This window comes from Stegodyphus dumicola, chromosome 11 (genome assembly GCF_044657685.1).
Source record: "Stegodyphus dumicola isolate Sdum_Otavi_A_Nest chromosome 11, ASM4465768v1".
Classification (NCBI taxonomy): Eukaryota; Metazoa; Arthropoda; class Arachnida; order Araneae; family Eresidae; genus Stegodyphus; species Stegodyphus dumicola.
The window spans coordinates 87,617,663-87,638,708 of NC_140778.1; the positions used below are offsets into that span (position 1 = coordinate 87,617,663).

At 31.6% G+C, this 21,046-nt stretch overlaps 1 protein-coding gene across 3 annotated transcripts in view; it reads left to right on the forward strand.

The window, feature by feature from the left end:
• Positions 1-1,292: 1,292 nt before the first annotated feature.
• Positions 1,293-21,046, forward strand: part of LOC118200128 (uncharacterized) — a 77,978-nt gene continuing 58,224 nt past the window's right edge. The window contains exons 1-3 of one of the 3 annotated variants that reach the window (XM_085826970.1): positions 1,293-1,778; positions 7,900-7,995; positions 13,235-13,317. In XM_085826970.1, coding sequence (XP_085683096.1) covers positions 1,683-1,778; positions 7,900-7,995; positions 13,235-13,317 — 275 coding nt within the window. In that variant the 5' untranslated portion in view covers positions 1,293-1,682. The remainder of the gene's footprint in view (positions 1,779-7,899; positions 7,996-13,234; positions 13,318-21,046) is intronic. The other 2 variants (XM_085826972.1, XM_085826971.1) reach the window with 2 other exon arrangements.

Below are 21,046 nucleotides of genomic sequence, written 5' to 3' on the forward strand. Positions count from 1 at the left end.
ACGACATCGTTTACAGTATGTGTCAAATTCTTCGCATTCCAATTTTTTTCTCTCAAATCGCAATAGTGAAAAACGATTTTGATGTAAAAAAATGAACGTTCGAATTTGTTTTCAAAAAAGAGAAATTGTTATCTTTTGCTTTACCCCTCTTATCTCTAGTTAATAAATATATTTAAAGAAGTTTGTTCCCTACAGTGTACTGTTAATACACTTGGCCTTAATCAATGAACGTATAGTGGCTACTTCTTTACAATTTATTTATTAAACATAACGGGGATAAGTTGACGTTATGGCAAAGCTTCCCGTCCAAAGGGGCAATTTACCCTAAAAAGGACTATTAATTTCGTTTTGGCATTTTGCGTCGAAAACTATAAACGGCAAATCACTTATGTATGTTTCTTGCACTGTGATAAAACAATGGTACCTAGAGCCATCAAAATTTGAATAACGTAATCTTCCATAAAATGTGAGAATGTGGAAGCCCTAATTTGAATTTGAAATTTGTTTTCTTATCGATTGCATATTTTATAACCCTTCAATGAATTTTGATTAAAAAAAAAGCTAAACAATTTCAAAGGGAGCAACGACAACACTGCACGGAAAAAAAAAAAAAAAAAATTATTTCCAGCGCGCGAGACTCTGTATCGGAAATTCTAAAGATATGCTCATTTTAGAATTATTTTGTGATATTGCTGTTGAACTGAATTTTACGGTTTGATTGAATATTTAATAAATATTTATAAATGACATATTAATAATATAAATAATTAACATGATATTTAATAAATAAAGGTAACACACAAAACGTTAAAAAAAAAACGCCCCTTCGGAAGTGATTTTTAGTCCAAAAGATCTTTGTCCCTGAAGGTCTATTGTTTTCGTTTTGCGATTTCACGTTGAATCACTATAAATGTCGGTTTCACTTTTCAAATTGTTGCCACCAAATGTTAGAGACCTGCATTATATTTGAGAAATTAAATAATAATGAAAAATCTGCATAAGTGTATGTTTATTTCTCGCATTGTGATAAAAACACCGGTACATAGAACCATCGAATTTTGAATGACGTCATCCTCCTACGAATATGGGCATGTGGAAGACTAAATTCGAAATTTGGAATTTGTTTTATTACCGATTTCATATTTTATAAAACTTTAACGAATTTTTGTTTAACAAACTCAATGATTTAAAAGCGAGCATTGGCAACATTCTACAGGGGTTGAAAAAAACCTTTTTATCTCCAGCGCGCGGAACTGTGTATCGGAAATTCTAAAGATATGCTCATTTTAAAACTATTTTGCGACATTGCTATTGAACTGAATTTTATGGTTTAAGGGCAAAGAACATGGTGTTTAATAAAAGTAACACGCAAAACGTTAAAAAAACGCCGCTTTGGACGTAATTTAAAATCTGAACCTTTCAGATTAAAAATTATTTTTTTTTGGAGGGGGGGGAGGCTCTTTATATTTAGTGCTAAGTCTTTATTTCTACTTCTTTAGTGCTAAGTCTTATGTTTCTTGCTATTTTGTCTAAGCTTTTTATATTTAGGGCTTATGTTTGGCAACATAACAAGCAGCGCGCTTAGTTTAACAACATCGCTTCATGGACGAACGAAGTATGTAATTTCATTGTAATTCTTCTCTGTTTTATCTTGTGTAAGTGAGAGATTTCTGGCCAAAATAATGGAAGAAGGGAAAAAGTTATCTGAAGAAGAGATATATGAATGTCTCAAAACGTTAAACGTTCCTGTTCGTTTGTCGGATATAAAAACTCCAACGGTATGAAGATTTGTATCTCTCACAATATAATATTTTAGTCAAAACTTTGTTTCTGGTATTTGTTTGAATTATGTTTTTAAATAGTAGTATTGTAACAAATAAACTTTATTATAGATGCAAGATTGATTTGTAATTATTTATTTATGCAGTACTTTTATTGTTTATGTATTCAGTATTTACAGTGGCTTACAAAAATGATTGGACACTTTGAGTTTTTGTATCTTCCAATGGAGATGAAAACTAAAATAAATTAAAACAAAAAGAAAGGTTTTTATTTTTTTTATATATAAATTCAAAATTTTTTAGTAGTAAATACATTTTTGAAAAGATAAAAATTAAATTCAAAAATCAGTATCCTTTGTTTAATGTGGAAAAATATTCTCACAGAAATAATCAGACGCTTTTAGTAACAGCCAAAAATGGCAAAAACATATTGTTTTTGCTTCTTAATATCTTGTGGGATTACCTAATTGATCACTTAATTTAATATTTTGGCAGTGACTCCACAGTGTTTTTTGTTATGTCTGGACTTATTTTATGCCACTTCTCTTAAACCACTGCTTTCAGTTGCTGCTGCGAATGGGTAGAGTAGACTTTAAGATACCCCTTGTATTATGGCGAAGTTGTTGTTTCATTTATGGTAGCCTGAGTAGTTGAATGTTATGGAAACCCTATTGCGACGTAATTGGTGCGTGATTCTGGGAAATTTTGAATCATGGGATATTTTGTAAGCGTTTTTGTGATGTGTGTTTGTTTGATTCTTTAGGTGGTAGAATGGCCGAATGTAGTAAGATTAATTGACTGGTGTGTAAATCAAGGTTTACTTAGTAGCCATTATAAGTGTCCTGTATGTAGGAAGGATATGCGTCTAGTCGAACGTAAAAGGCCGTTTAGATGGATGTGAATGGGTTTGTGGGAAGAAAGGTTCAGATGGTCACTATGTGAAGCGTTCGATCAGAAAGAGTACCTGGTTTGAAAAAAGTCATTTGAGTATGATTGATATTTTGATTTTTACGTGGCTCTGGGTGTACGAAGCAAACTCAAAAATCATGGTAAGTGAATATTTGCTTTTGGTAGTGCTTAAATGTATAACATGTTTTTTCCTTTTTTATGTTATTTTATTGTTTAGTTTAAAATGTATTTTATTGAGATTATGTATTTTTTGTTTGCCTATATTGTAGAATTTGATGCTCCTTTGACTTTTTAAGTGAAAATATATCGATGTGTACATGGACAAAGTAAAGGGAGTGCACAATGCAAGTTTGTGCAATTCTGGGAGATTGATCTTTACATTATGGTAACTTGGCGTTTTTTTGGCAAAAATTTGGCGACCAACTCTCCTACAGCAACCCTCTATTTTTTTCCCCGCCGCCATTTTGTCTTCACGAAGTAAAGACATGTTTCTTTTCTTTTTATCTACTGAACACTTCTTCCAACAATCTACTAGCCGAATTACACTTATGCTAGAAATTTTATCTAACAAAACTGCTTAATCATGATAAATATTCACTGCAAAATTGGGAAAAAGTGCACAATACCATACTCCGTACGCGTTTTTCAAAATAACACATACACATAAACCATGTACACGCCGACTTATTTTTACTTAAAAAAACATCCCAGAATTTCACAAAAATGGCATTGCGCACACTCTTCACTATATCCATGTACACTGCTTTTTTCTCATAAATTAGAAAAATTTCACGAAAATACATGACAATTTTCTCAATCTTTAAACCCAGTAAAAAGAACATATATGAAATTACCTGATCGCGAAAAAGTATTTACCCTTTCCAAATATGAACATTTCCACATATAAAATAAATAAAATATCCAAAAACTTTTACCTCTAAATCATCTATTACATTATACACGTCACCACCGAATTCATACCGCAAGCATTACAAATACTTAGTATCAAATATTTAAATTATTTCCATGCACGTTTACTTCAACTTAAACGTATACCAAATTCCTACAAACATAGAATTCACAAAATAACTGTCATTTAATTAAAATATCACTAAACCATGTACATGCCAACTTATTTTTACTTAAAAAAACATCCCAGAATTGCACAAAAATGGCATTGCGCACACTCTTCACTATATCCATGTACACTGCTTTTTTCTCATAAATTAGAAAAATTTCACGAAAATACATGACAATTTTCTCAATCTTTAAACCCGGTAAAAAGAACATATATGAAATTACCGGATCGCGAAAAAGTAATGAACATTTCCACATATAAAATAAAAAAAATATCCCAAAACATTTACCTCTAAATCATCTATTACATTATACATGTCACCAACGAATTCATACCGCAACGATTACAAATACTTATTGTCAGATATTTAAATTATTTCCATGCACGTTTACTTTAACTAAAACGTATACCAAATTCCTACAGACATAAAATTCACAAAATAACTATCATTTAATTAAAATATAATTAAATTCAAAAACACTACTTAAAATATAAATGAGCACATACATTAAATTAATATATACATAACTATCCATTTCGAATTCACTTTAGTTATGGCCATGGGATCCAAAAATTCACGAACACTGTTTCACACAACACAGAATAAAGCCAAATACAAAATTTCCAGATTTTTTCCGGATTTCCCCCCTTTTCCGATTAAAGAACCGTAATTCGTCCATTAATATCACATGACATATCCCATGATCTCTCATTTCCCTCACACAAAATAATGCATAATCGGAACTGAGTACTGCTCACATTATTACCAAAGTGCCAGGTAGTAACCTTTATCGCCTCCAAAATGTCGCCAAACTACCAGTTACCATATTGTAAAGATCAACCTTCTGGGATTTTTTTTAAGTGAAAATAGGTCGTCGTGTACATGGATAAAGTTAAAAGAGTGTGCAATGCCATTTATGTGCAATTCTGTGATTTTTTTTAAGTGAAAATAGGCCGATGTGTACATGGATAAAGTCAAAGGAGTGCGCAATGCCATTTTTTGTGCGATTCGGGGGGGAGAGGGGTTTAAGTGAAAATAAGTCGATGTGTACATGGATACTGAGTTTGTGCAATTGTTTGTCTTGTTATTTTGGCTTTGTGTAGCGGAGATTTTTGGCGCAAAAATCGCCACTTCGCAAGCCAAAATAACGAGTCAAAGAATTGCACAAAATCGGTATCCATGTACCACTAAAAATCGCCTAGTTTCGCCAAGGGGTACCCTAAACTATACTTTTACCCTGCGAAGATATGCTCTGTTATCAAATTTTTTATTCTAGTTCCTGCCAAATATGTTCAGTATAATTAAGATCTGGTGATTGGGGTAGAGCCTTACTTGATTCTTCTGTTGATATAACAGCCAGAGCCTAATACTGTGTGCAGTATGCTTTGGATCATTGTCCTGGTAGAATTTAAAACTATTTTGTATATGAAGTTTTTATGCTGATATGCTCTCTTTTCAAATTTTTGATTCCAGTTCCTGCCAAATATGTTCATTAGGATTAAGATCTGGCGATTGAGGTAGAGCCTTACTTACTTCTGCTGATATAACAGCCAGAGCCTAGCAGTGTGTGCAGTATGTTTTGGATCATTGTCCTGGTAGAATTTAAAACTATTTTGTATATGGTTTTTGAGTACTTTTCCATTTTGCCGGCGCAAGCGATAAAGTCATCGAAAATGGTACAACCGATGCCAAACGGAATATCCTCGCTGGTAACCTTTTACGCCTCATTTTTGAAACAAGTCGCAATCATTTCTTATCAGATTTTTTCTTTTAATACTGGCATAAAATTGCATTTTTGCAAGAAGTCAATCAGGATGCAATCACACCGTTCATCCGAAGGCGAAAATACAGAAAAGGCAAAGTAAGGGTTAAATTCATCAGTTTCTAATGCGAATGCAATAGTGAAGTAAAGCACTGCAGTTTTACATAATTTCTGAGTAAGCTATTTGTACGAATAAAAATGATTCTTGCATTTAAACTTCTATTCCATATTAAGATTTAACTTGAAATTAATGTAGAATGAACTAATAACTGGATAACTTGAAATTACTGAGAGAATTAGATTTTTGTAGGTTTATGTGAGATGAGATCACTTGGAGTCACGTGATATGAACCAGCGAATCAGGATGCTGTACCATAAAAGCATAGTAAATTCCTAAATTAATTTCGTTTTACAAATTTATTGTCTTTATTTATTGCCTTCTTACAAAATTTTAAACTATATTAAAATGTTTATGCCTTCAAAATAAAAAATCCTTTGAACTAACATTTGTTAACATGTTTTATGTGTATACCGTGTGTTGTCGCCAGTAAAGTCTGCTCAGCGAGATTTGTGCCGGCGAAACAGAAAAGTACCGGTTTTTGTGTTGATGATGTCAAATTTTGCTTCTAAATAACAAGGTATTTATACTGAACCATAATACCATCTACAAACTCTATATTACCAACACCAAAATATGTACCATAGATTCCCATACAATAATTCTTCCTCTGCCATGTTTAATACTTAGTACTAAGTTTTGTTTCCGAAATTCTAGTCGTGTGTCTGTTGTTTAACTAATTTTGCAAAAGCAAGTCAAAGTTTTACGTTTTTTTACTGACATAACATTTTCTTGCTACTCGCTCATGATATCCTGCAAATTGCATTACTCTTCTTACAGTTTCTGGATTTGCACATATTCCATATAATTCATGAAGTTCCACAAGTTTGGGAGCACTCAATCTGGATCCTTTTTGATATTCCTCCAGGGCTTCTTTTGTTTTGAATATCTATCTATCTATCTTTTTCTATATCTTATAATGCTTAATAATATCAAAAACTGTAGAATTACTTAAATTAAGTAAACAGGCAATTTTTCTAATAGATTTCCCTTTTGATGTAGATAAATGACTAATCTGCAGGTTTCTAACGATGTTTCCTTTCGTGACCGAGCCATTGCAAGAAAACATTAAAATAACGAATATTTTCTAAAGAAAACGTTTGAATTATAAAAGCAAATGATTTTTTGCCTAGCTTCTTTATTCAAATTAATTCCATAAAATTTCATTTATTATTTATTGTAGATGATTTTAATGAAAAATTATGAAAATGTCCGATTAATTTTATATCTTTCTATTTCGGCTTAAAATATTATTTTTAAAATTTACTATTTAATTTTTTCAAATGTATTTAGTACAAAGAGAGAGCTAAGAAAATACGTATGCTGAGGGAAAATATTCTTTAATGTTTTATTTGAAAGCTTTTCTCCTATTGTTTAAAAAAGTAAAAAAACAAATTATAATGGCCGATCATTTTTGTGAGACATTGTATACAATAATTATTGTACATTAACCCTCTGACTGCTCAATTTTTAGATCAAAATCGCTTCAAAAATTGTGTAATTTTTTTTTCATATTTTAAATCCATATATATTGGAGAATTGAAAAATGCAGTTTTCCTATCTAAGAAAATATTTTTTTATATAGATTTTTATCATGAAAAACTAAGTTGCCAGAAAAACCAGTTTCAGATGTGTTCACCAAAAAAAAATTTTTTTTTAAATAGTTTTGAGTCGAATTACAGTTAATTTCTATTTATTGCATAATATAAAAAGGTAAAATGTATAAAATTTAAGAAAATATAAAGCACTGAGGAAAAAATACCTTAGAAATGCAGTTTAGCACGATAGAATTCAAAACAGGGTTCAAGGCAAAGTCCAACTTCACAGTCTTTACACCAGATTCAATAAATCTAATTAATAATTCAATAATTTAATTAAATAATCAAGAAAATTGCTGAATGTTTTCTAGCAGCCATTTCTGAAAGAAAAAAGCTGTAAAATGTGGAGTTTGAGTGGTAATACCACGTGCCTTCAAACGGCGCAATTTAGTGGACAACTAACGATACCTCTTAGCCAAAATGTAAATTAAACATCTAATACTGTATATAAGTTATTTCAGTGTTTAAACGTGGAAAAAACGGGATGCACTCCTCAATAAAGGAAGAAAAACACATGCCCGCGGGATGAGCAGAATTTGCTACATTTGAGTTGCCCGTGGAAATCGCGGGATGAGCAGCCAGAGGGTTAATACAGAGTTTATAATGTTTTATACAGAATTTTCTTATTCAGTGAAAGGTTTTTTTTTTTTAGGTAAATATATCTTTTTGTTTTCAGGCAGATTTCATGATTAGAGTGTTTGAATGCTGTTTAAAAGATCTCCAAATTGATATTACAAGTCCTGTTTTCGTAAGTAAATTTATATTATATATTTTAAACCTTTGTACCATATTATGTTAACAGTATTGTTTTCTTGACTGTATAGCTTTAAGCTGTGTATTACACACTTGCTGCAAATGAGCAGATTTTGGGGTAACTCTGTCCTGGCAAAATTCCTTTGTATAGAAAAGCAAGTGATGGCAATTAATATATTGCAGTTGCATTAAGCTCAGAGCTGGAGCACTAGGAAAATAAGCATACAGTAACAACCCACTGTTTTAAAACAATGGCTACCGAGACCATCTTTTTGTTGGCTGCTCAATTTTATACGAATTTTATTATGATAAATTTTTACTTAGAACTGGACAAATGGAATTGAAAAGTATGAAGATTTTTTGGTCACAAAAAATGTTTTTGAAAAATTTAATATTCATTTAATACATCCTTCCAATAGATTTGGTTTTGATTTTGATAAAAGTTTTCCAACTGTTGATCTATCTGATAAACGTAGCGTATTCGGAAACTAAGTACCGTTCCATTCTAGCGCCGTCGCAGCTCTGTGGTAGGCGTCCCGCGCATGCGCACTAGTCTTTCTTGTTCACTGACTTTCAATTGTCGCCATTTTGGTTGCTCTATGTTGTGTTTTCAGTTTGCTGTGCACATTCAAAATGTTTAAGACAATTGGTTCTCCCGCTGACTGTGAGATTCAAGCCGTGATTAAATTTTTAAACGCGAGGAATGTTAAACCGGCTGAAATTTATCGTCAAGTGACAGAAGTTTACGGTGAATACGCGATAAGTGATGGAATGGTGAGAAAGTGGGTAAGAATGTTTAATGCAGGTCGAACAAATGTCCACGCCGAGGCTCAGAGTGGTTCGCCTTCTGTTGTCACCGATGATTTGGTAAGGAAAGTTGATGAAGCAATTCATGAGAACAGACGTTTCACAATGACAACTCTTTCAGAGGCATTTCCACAAATTTCACGTACTGTTTTGTTCGAAATTGTGTCTGACCGCTTGAATTATCGCAAACTGTGTTCCCGATGGGTTCCAAAAATGCTCACTCATGTTCACAAAACAATGCGACTTGGTAGTGCCCTGACATTTCTCACGTGGTACAGTGATGAGGGAGAAAACTTTTTAAACCAAATTGTGACAGGTGATGAAACTTGGGTGTGTCATTTCACACCAGAATCGAAACAACAATCGGTGGAGTGGAGACACACTCATTCTTCGAAAAAACAAAAGTTCAAAGTGACAATGTCATCACAAAAAATCATGTGCACTGTCTTCTGGGATAGGAAAGGCGTTTTGCTTACTGAATTTCTTCCCAGAGGTGAAACCATTAATGCGACACGATATTGTGAGACTTTAACAAAACTAAGGCGCTTTAACAAAACTAAGGCGTGCCATTCAAAACAAACAAAGAGGAATGTTCAGTAAAGGAATTGTGTTGCTCCATGACAATGCTCGGCCCCATACTGCTGGTGTCACTCAATCGTTAATTCGACAGTTTCGTTGGGAGCAGTTCGATCACCCGCCATACAGCCCGGACTTGGCGCCGTCCGACTATCACTTGTTCCTGCACATGAAGCGCGAGCTTGGTGGCAAGCGCTTTGGATCTGACGATGACATGAAAAATGCTGTGGAGTCGTGATTATCGAAACTGGCGGGAAGTTTCTTTGATGATGGTATACAAAAACTGGTCACCTGCTATGTCAAGTGTTTGATCATTGGCGGAAATTATGTTGAAAAATAGTTTTAAGACATGTATTTTCATGTAAAAATAAAATTGGATTCGAAAAAATTGTTTTCCTATTTTTTTTTTTTTTTCAAAACGGTACTTAGTTTCCGAATTTTTGCCTCGTATATACATATGGTTCTGGGATCGGGGGAGCGTAGGAGTTGCCTTTGTTGTTTTTTACTATGGAATTGAGGTAGACTGTAGAATGTTTAAGTTGAATACATATAATTCAGTTTCCAAGTAGAAAGCAAAGCTTTCAAACAAGCTTTATTATAGATTAAAAATACCTAGTGTATATCCACATCTGTAAATATTTACACTGACCTGCCTGTCACTTCTCCATGTGCTCTCCTGCCCACATAATTTCCTTCCATTAGTTGTTGAAATTAAAAGTTGCTTAGAAATTTTGAGTTCTTATAAAGCCCATATAGGCTTTATTGGTAATGAGAGGGCAGACAGCCTTGCGAAGCAGGCGGTTTCAAATGTCAGTGCAATTGATATTGAAGTAACAGGCTTGAAGAAAATTACTATTAAAAGAATGAAAGAGTTTTACATTAACAAATAGAAAACACAGTGGTTCTCTTCATCTAAAAACAAACGATTTACGGAACTAACAAGATGAAATAAGATGAAATGTATGAATAATATTGGCATTAATCAGCATTTAACTGAACATGGTAGGTTTCCATTCTATTTCAACCAATTTAATCTGCAGGAAAATAAACTATGTAATAGTTGTCAGGTTGAAGGTGATGATAGGCATTTTGTGGTTGATCATGGTTTAACAGCCGCTGCTAGACGGATTTTTAACTTGCATTAAAATCAGTAATGTTAAAAATCATTACTGATTTTAATGCAAGTTCCATTAATTTAAATTTTTTTAAATCATATACCATTGCTCTAATGAAGTTTATTAATGAAAATAGTGTGCTTATAGGAATCTTCTGTTAAAATTGTATTCTGTATTTATATGGGTTTTAGATATCTGTGCTGTTCTATGTTGTGATTTTTTGCTCGTAATTTTGTGTTAGGTGTGCTTACTTATTTATTATTATTATTATTATTATTTTGGGGGTGGGGTCACTGGCTGCCCTTCTTTTAAACTATAGGGACACTCGTGTCCAGGTGGACTGAAGGGATCCTCCAATTCTTACCTGGCTTGCCGCATAAATATATTTTGATGACATCATGGTTTGCTACATATCTATTTTGGCAACATATTTCTTTGCCTCATGTATACTTTTTGCATTTTTTCAATAGAATTTTGATATTAAAAAAGCACTATAAACAGATTTGTGAGAAAATTTGTATTTCATTTATTGTTATGAAAAGTTTGTAGGCATCACTTTAAAGATTAAAAGCAATTATTCCCTTTAGCGGTTTTGGACCAAAATACTGTTTACCTGTAGAAATTTTACCACAGTTATTCCTATTGCAGGCAGATCTCACAGGTACATATTTGAAAAATGAGTTCAAGCGTAAAAAACTTAATTTTTCTAAAATTGGCCTAATACAACAAAGGGAATGTGTATGAAGTGCCAATGATGCAATTCTAGCTGTATGTAAGAACACTTTTGAAAATTGGTTGACTTCTACTATGGTGATTGCAATATGTGTACTACCTAAGTACTAGCAATATGTGTCTGTGTGCAGTTGTGCTTCGTATGATTCATGTCATAATGGTGTTCATTATGTGAGATGCTATTTCTCAAAAGTAATTATAGAAATAATTTTATTCCATTCCTGAACTCGATACAGCATCATTAAATATTGTAAAAATTTCAGAAACTATTAAAAGCACCACCAATATTGAAAATACTAGGAATTTGCAAATTTATTAATTACAGAATTATTTATGTACACTATGTAGACAATAATTTTTTTTAATTCAGTTTAAAATGAGTCTTTAACTGTAAATAGAAGACTTATCCATCTTACTTGTACATCTGCCTTTAATTTTGCACAGGTCCAGGTGTAAAAATGTTGTCTAAGGAGGTTTTTCCTCTCCTTTCTAGTAGCATGCAGCATTGTCATCAATTGACAGCCACTTTGTCCTTAGCATAAGCTTATCTGTGAACCGAATGTGTTTCTACTTTCAAAGAAATTTTTGTTTTAAGGGTTGTAGAATTTGTTTAATTTCCTCTTTTTTAGTTGATTTCTTATAGTTGTAAACATTGGCCCTTTACGTTTCTTTCCTCCTCATCATAAAAGAACTTCCTTCTGAAAGAAAAAAAAAACTGTTACTATTCCGTTTTGAGGACAGTAAAAAAATTGCAATGAAAATGTATTTTCAAAATCGCCAAATCTAGCAAACGTGGCCATTTGCCCATTTAACACCGCGCCAAATCTAGCATATGAGCTGATTTCAGACTGCGTAAGTTTATGTAGTTCTATATTTCTTAAAACGCCATTGAAATACTATTTTAATTTTTAAATCCTTTTTTGATTTTAAATCCTTTTTGATATCCTATGGTTTTAAAAGTTTGGGAATTGCCCATGACGAAACGTGTGCAATAGAATTTTGGGTAAAATGCAGAATCACCCACTGTTTGACACGTTTTTAAGAATTGCACATACTTGGTATCCATGTAAATAGCCACCTATTTTCACTTAAAAAAAAATCCCAGAATTGCACAAAAATGGCACTGTGCACACCCTTGACTTTATCTATGCACACGTCGACCTATTTTCACTTAAAAAGTAAAAGAAAATTTACAAAAATCCATTTGTTGTTACCCTTGTAAAAAGCGGCAAACAAATAAGTGGGCGATTCTGCACTTTACCGAGAATTTTTTCAAAGAAAAAGCATCATTCATTATAGAAAATTATGTTTGAACAACCAACGAGATGAAATTATGCTTTAGCGATAACTCGGTAGCGAAATTGCGATACAGACATCCATTCAGTTATGTTTAGCAATTTTTATATAAATTATAATAATGATCTGAAATAGTTATTTACTCTTATGCTTCCATTCAGTCATGTTTAGCCCTTTTTATATAAATTATAATAATAAAAAAGTATTATATAAAATTAACTTTTCATCTAAATTAAAACATCAATCTTAGATAGTTATTTACTATTATACTTCCTTTCTTGCATTAGGGTTGCCGCAATTATTTTTGGCATCAGCAATAGTTTGGCGATTTTTTACGGCCCTCGAAACCGAATAGTACCAAAAAACTTTCTTTTCCTAATATTCTTGGTTAAGAAGGCTGTCTAGTTCTTCAGTAGAGTTAGAATTTTAAGAAATGTTAATTTTTTATCTTCTAAGCTCATTGTTATCTGTGTGCGCAGGCTGTATTTTGTGTTTATGTGCCCTTAAAGCAGAAAGTAAAATCAGTTTAGCTCTATGTTTAATGCATGACAAAATGTCTGTGCAGCTCATAATGCAGGGCCAAATTCATTAGGCAAGACGTTCACTGTGCAAGGTACCGCTATGCATAATATTAAAGAAAATTCTTATGTACTTATAATTTAAGGTTTTATTTTGCAATGAAATTGATATGTTTTTTCTCCCTTAAAGCGGTCATGGGAAGCTGTGAAACACATAGAAGAAGGGGATCTGTATGAAGAAGCTCAAATGCTTGGATTACTTTTTATAAGCATGTATGATTTTTTTTTTAAATTTAAACTATATTATTAGTTTTGTGCATAAATTTTTCTTCTTATATATTTCTCTTTCTCTCCTTTTTTTTTTTTTTCAATTAAGAGTTATATAAAATGTAAAAGTAAATGCTTTAATAGTATTAAAATAAATGTTAAAATGAAAGCAAATAATGGCTTAAATAGTATTAAAAAATAAAAGTTAAAATAAAATTTCAGAGTGCTCCTTGGCGAAAATTGGTGATTTTTTGGTGCCATTCCTGTGTACATCCAACACCCTCCCCACTAAAATGGCGTCCAAAATATAATGCAGTAAAACATAATTAAAATAAAAGGTAAAAGTTTACAATTGGGTGCCCCTTGTTTTTTCAGCGATTCTTTTTTGACGACAAAATTGGTGGCAGCAAGGCACAGTTTCGAGATGGCCACTACATAAAACCAAAATAACAAGTCGAAGAATTGCACAAACTCTGTGTCCATGTACACATGTAAAACTCAGCATTATGCACTGACTTGGCTTTGTCCATGTACACATCAATATATTTTTACTTAAAAATCGAAGGAGTGCCCAATTCTACACTAGAGCTAAACAAAAAATATATAATCTCAATAAACTGCATTTTAAATCAAACAATGAAATAACATAAAAGAGAAAACGCATCTTATTGCATCTACGCACTATGCAAAGGCAATATCAACTTACCTTATTTAGAAATGTCTGTGTCTTCAGTCTGTTGCACACAAAATTCCTTAACAACATTCAAAAACGTTCCTCAAACCATGTTCCCTTTCTAATGAAGCACTTTATATGGTGTGCATTTGAACCTTTCTTGTGACAAATCCATTCAAAGCCATCTGAACAATGTTTGTGTTCGACAATACGCATTTCCTTCATACAAACAGGACACTTATAATGGCTACTAAGTAAACCTTCATTTACACACCAGTCAATTTATGCTTTTTTTTCCTTTTCATTCCATATTGTACAGAAACTTCAAATTACTGTGAAAATCATTTAACATGAAACTGACGGGATTGAAATATTTTTTCCTCTTAAAGGATACCATTTTCATAAATGGCAAATGGTAATGAAATATTGTAACTAATGTGAAAAGTATTGCATTAATTTTTCAAATTTTAATTTTTCTTGCTTTTAATGAAGCAAAATATTCTTTCTTTTTAACTTTTTTTTTAATCTACTTAACCAATGTTCTATAGAGAGAATGATCATATTTGAAAATTTTTCTGCTTCTTTCTGACTATCCGCACGCTCAACCAAAAAGTCGCAAATTTGTTGTTGACTACGTTTCCTCCAAGCTATTCCATAAAAAGTAACAGCCATTTTCAAAATGGTGACACATTAAGAAGTCCATACAAGAGCAATCAATAAGCAAAATTTAAAGAGCAGGCAATGTTGGTAATAAAACACAAACTTTTTTATATAGAGATCAATCTTTTCTGCACTTTTATTTTTCTCATGTAAATAGTGATCTGTTGTTGCTTAAAAAAAATCGGGAAATTGTGCAAATTTGGTTTCCATGCAAACATGGCATTACACACTGGCCAAAACAGACATGTGCTATTTACATAAAGGTAATACAAATAATTGAAAAAATTATAATAAATAAATAATAAAAAATAAATAAAAATTATAAATGCATTTTGCCAAAATTGTCTCTATATAAAAAATCTATATAAAATCTCTATATAAAAAAGTGCCACATTAATTATTTTGGCAACATTTTGCTTTGCTCGTGAATATTTTTCATGATTTCATGGCTGGGGTGCAGATAATCATCAAGTACTGTTTTACCATTTGTCTTGACCAAGTAGAGATCTTAATAATTTTCTATCATTTGAAGTTTTTCTTGCCACAACTGGCAGCATAAAAATACTTTTAATGCATCTTCCAAATTCCAATATGATTGACTTAAATTGTGTTTGTGATTTTACTTTAAAAAAATTAATCTTGAAGCAGCTTGTGTGTCCTAGAATAATTGATTTTTAAGATTAGGTGTTTCTGATTGAGTCTGCTGTAGTCCTATCATATAGATATTTAAAAGCTAAATCATAAGCTCTTTCAGTAGTTTTTGACTGTCCACAGCCCCATCAAAAAGCTATGGAAAGGTACTGATGAAGCAACACATCATGTTGCCAAAAAGTATTTGTGTGGCAACCCATGATGTTGGCAAAAAACATTTATGTAGTAATTTAAGTATCCTGTATGCACATATCATGCCCCCAGATGACTTTTCACTTTTCTGAAAATTTTTGGCCAGTGTGACTCCAGATTATGATCTTTCCTAGGGGAATTTTAATATTTTAGCATAGCAGTGGACTACATAGTCCAGGTTTCATTGTCTTTGTGAAAATCTGAAACTGAATTTTTTTGCACACATTAATTCTCTTGCTCAAAGGTATCATATGCCTCTTTTTTGCCTTTAGGATCTAAGTGCCAAGATTTTGTACAATGCTGAGTTTGTAGAATTCTCTGATATCTTTTTAACAAAAACATATCAGTATGTACACAGGGAAAAAAACAGCACAAAGAAAAGTATGCATGTCTTATATGGAAAAGAACAGGTAGCACTGGATGCATCATTAAAATAGACATAAAAATACCCAAACAAATATTTTTCTAGAAAGTCGACAATGACTTTGCAACTTTCCAGTGGGGATACAAATAATTAGAAAATACTGCTTCTTCCTTAAATTGCCTGAATCCTAATCACGTTACTATTTCACTGGTTAGAAAATGAAAATTACAAAATATCTTGTTTTATTTTTCAGAGTTATGTATCATTATCTTTTATGTAGATACATTTTTTTACGCCCATGTTTATTTACCATTTCAATTCTGTGATTGAAACACATAACACTTCTTTAATTTTGACCATGAAAAAATATTTTTCTAAAAAGTTAGTTTTTACTGATTCTTGAGAATGTGATTTATAAACATTTCTTTTCCATGTCTGTTCAAATTCTGTTGATCTGTTTATCTCTAAAGCCAAATTTCTGTACTTTTCAAGTATATATTCATAATCATATTTTCTTCATCTGCCACGAATAAAGATGTAATCTCTTTATTAAACATGTAGCTACAATTTTTGGTACTATTCCGTTTTGAGGACTGTAAAAAAATTGCCAAATTATTGTTCATGCCAGTGCTGCCAAAAATAATTGCAGCAACCCTAACGCAAAAAGGAGTACAGTACAAAGTTCAAAATCTGGACGTCCATTATCCAGAATAATCTAAAATCCCTACCTCAAAACCACCAACTACATTTTCTCGTAGGCTTTACGCATGCCCATTTGATTCCCCCTTTCGCTCATAATAAAACATCTGGAATGTCCTGATTCTTAATTTCACTTTGACACTAAATAAAATACCTTGCTATTGAAGAATCAATCATTTTAGCATAAATTTATACAATCAGTAATTTGGCTCCATTGCTGCGTATCTGCTTTGGAACACATCTCAAACCGAAACATTCCACATAAGTACAATGTTGATATGACGCCAACCTGGCAAATCCATATTTTTATTATGATTTTCTTTCATTGCTGCATGTTTATCAAGACATGGCAACTTGAGTAAATGACTTATGTAGCGATGCCTAAACAATTTTTGGGTGTATTCCAAATGCGCGAATGAAAATCCCCCCCCCCCCCGGCCCTGCTATAGTGCAACTGTGCGAATCAAAATTTCTTCCCCCTGTTGCCTACAGGGTTACAATTCAACTTTTTGAAGCCAATTGTAGCCAAGAGGAAAATAAAAATAAAGAACTAGAATTACATATCACAAGAACAAGTAAAAAATATTTAACAAGCAGGCTAATTACTTGAATAACTGTAATAAATGCAACAGCTAACAAAGAAAATAAAAAGTATTGGTAAACATACATATTAGCATTACAAACATCTTGCGTTTATTATAATAATTATAAAACATACCAATTATATTTTTTAAAAATTACATCAATAATAGTCAAGATGTCTGAACTAGACTGGGAAATTTAATAGAGTTCACTGGCGTGCAAAAGATTATTCCATGTTAAAGTGTGCTAAAAATATTTTTTGTTATGTTTGCAGAAATTAATAGTCAAGTTTAAAAAAAGCTTAGCTTGAAATCTATTATAACCACATTACTATGCGTTTGGAACACTGACGTATAAATTGTAAATAAATTTAAATTATTATGCTAAGAAGTTTTTTCTAAAATTTATCTAGAAGAAAAGAATTAGATAAACAGTACTGCAAATTAATATTGAGAGGCAATCAGGCTTCTCAATAAATAAAAGTTGCAGTACAAATCCAATATTTGATAGATTGATTATGTATCCGTTTTATGTATGTCATTAATCTATCAATTTTATTATTCAAAACTGATATATATATATATATATATATATATATCAGTAGCTAAAATCTACAACTTGGAAAGTTTTTAATTCTTACAGAGAATAAAAAAGATTTGGCTCATTATTCTTTTAAGCATCATAAAACTTTAAAATAAGTCTAAAAGAAATTCATTTTTACTTTTTAATTACATTTTTACTTAGCACACGCCAGATTTTAAATTAGTATTTGTTTTGTATGCACAATTTCTACAATATTGATAAACGAAAATAGAAGCTTGCAGTCTCAATAAAATGTCCCATTAATGGCAATAAATGACTTTTTGTAGCGCCCATCTTCTTGGGAATTCAAGTTCTTAGAAAGAGGGGACAATAAAACGTTGCGCAATTCGTGGATTAGATAAGAGGGAGGAGAGATCTTCGATCAAATTTCGCGCAGTTCGTACCCTACACAATTTTTATGTTAGAAATTAAATAATAAAAGAGTATGGTAACTTTTTATGTTGACATTATGCTTGGCAATGATTACAGATTTAAGTTAAATGCGCTAAAAAGTCTTGACAAGGAAAAATTTAACAAATTTTGGTCTTTTTATCATATACTGATCTTGAACATTTTGAATATCGAGAGCATTTTTTTCCATCTTATAAACAGTTTTGTTTGCTAAATCACAACCAGTTTTATATCTTTTTTTTTTTTCCATAAAATCTGTAAAACTTTCTTCAGTTATAATGGATTCGTTTTTTATTTGTGTGTGTCTAATAATTTGATATGGTTTTTCACAACGTGGAGTTAAACAGGGTTCGTAGCGGTCCTTATAAGTGCTTATAAGTCCTTATATTTGAAAATAAAATATAAAGGCCCTTATAGGTGCTTACTTTTTCTTTAAAGCCCTTATTTTTTTGTTTTTAGTGCTTATTTTTGGCTTTTAGTGCTTTTTTTTTAAATGAACGCGCAGTTTTTCCCCCGTACCAAAGCCGAAACTAAATAAACAACTTTTCTTCCTAATATGGAATGTCAGATGGTGAATCATACTCCCGGAAATAGCTTTCCCCCCCTTTCTCTGCATTAGCATAACCTTTGGTGTGCGCGGAGAGTACAGACAGGTGCCCGTCGTTCTGTTGGTCAAAGAATTGCGAAAGCAGTAGAAAATTCCGGTACATTCGGCATTCTTTTCGGTCATCTTGGCATCTCCCACCCAAATACTACACATGTTTGAATTTCTATCAAGATCTTGATAATTTGCATTCTCGTTCTGCTTGGTCAGTTCATATTCATGTTTCTTATGATCATTATGCTTATATTATGAGCATATGTATGAATGTTTATAATAACATAGTTGTAGTAACTGCTGAAGTGTAGTAAACTTCCAAAAATGGTTGTGTTTTAACACAGATTAGCTTTCTAATTAATAATATTCGGAATGGCTTAAATAAAGGGAAAGTAATTGAATAGTCAAAATAATTTCATTTTTATACAGTACGAAGGTTGGGAGGTTCTCCCCTCTCTCCGCAAAATCTCGAATATTGAAACTGTTACAGTTCGCTACAAAACAAGCAAAGGATTTTTTTTTTTTTTTTTTTTTTTGTCACTTTCCAATCTGGATTGAATAGGACTAAAATTTCTGCGGTCTACCAACCCAAGCGAAGAATGATTCTATTCCGGAAATTTAATGCAGTCTGTTGAAAATTAGAATGAAAAACACTCCAGATTGGTAAGTCTCTTTCTTTTCCTTTATTTAGTTCTTTATTCTCCCAATACCAGCAGCTGTTGAATCCGATTGCATAATATCATGTAGGGAAGAATTACGGCGCACGTATTACGCAATAATGTTTGCGATATTTTGCAAATATAATTAATTTTGATGTTCGGTCCCAGATTTGTTTATGAACACTTAAAAGAGTTTTACTGTCCTTGCTAAGCAGAATATTTTTCTGTTCCGTTAGTTTGTTTTTATATGATGCACATATCAAAATGTCAAAAGCATTTATTTAGCGAAAAAATCTAAAGAACGGCTACAGTCTATCCCCCCCCTCCGCTCCTCTTTTTCAAGTTACGCTCGACTGTCCGAATATTCGTCAATTTTCAAGTATGCGGGTAGTTAAGCTTTTACTGTTAAAGGATGACTGCATGAAGCAAATTTCTGTCTTCTGATTTCAGAAATGTTTCTCCTTTTTTACTCAAATTACTTTACTTGCAATATCTGTTAAGGAAAAAGTGATATACGATGAAAATTTAGAAAATGTTCAGAATTTAGATTTAAATTAGTTAAATATCAATATGAATGGAAAAATAAATTGTATTTATTATTAAGTTCCAAGCGAATAGAATAAATATGCCTTATTATTATTTATTTCTTCTATTTTGAACTGAAATTTCATCATTAAATCTTATAATATAGTTTAGTTCTGCATAGTTTTTTTTCCCCTCATTGTAAACTAGTTCTGCAAATTGAACTGTTATTTAAAATTTTAAAAAAAGTAATTATTTTCCAAGGTTGAGGTAATGCTTATTCTTTCTTAATAAATACTGCATTTCTCATATTTTGAATTACAAGTCTAATTTTTGAAGTTATGCAGTTATGTATAATGTAATTAGACAGGTCCTTATTTTTTTCTTAAAATGTGCTTGAAAAGTGCTTATAGGTACTTGTTTTTTTAACTAAAATGTGGCTATAAACCCTGTTAAAGATGAAAGAAAAATATTTCACATTTTGATTCTAGGTTATTTGAATATGGCAAAAATATGACAGCGATCTGCCCTATGAAGAGAGATGCCTTTTTGGAGGATTTTTTCTTTGATTTTAGAAAGAATTTCAAATTCGAACATCATTGATTCTTTAAACTTTGTAAAAAAAATTTAAGAATCTCTCGATTAATAAGGAATTAAATAGAATGACGTACTTTCAAAAAAGACTTTTTATTGACAATACTAGCTTTGGAAACAAGAATACTATTACAAGAGATACGAATCGCAAATTAAATTTAACAATTGCTGGTAATAAATACTGGCACGCAATATATCGTTCAATAGAAAATAGTTTGCTGCAAGTTTTTCTACAACTGAAAGTATCCCAGATTTTAATAAGAGCTGTAGTTTTATTATATAAAGTTTGCAATACTTTTCTGCTATAATTACCTTTAAAAGATTCAAAATTCATAATAACTCTTAGTTTACTCTGATAATCCTATGTAGATTGTAATGCTGATGCAAAATGAATATGTTTTTCAAGTTCAAACCATTTGGCTTTCTTACAATTATACAAACACATTTTCATTGCTGCTTCAGATTCTGTTAAGTACAATTAATTTGTATAGCTTATTTGTTTTCCTTTTTTTCACTTTAACATATATCTTAAAGAAATATCTCCGATT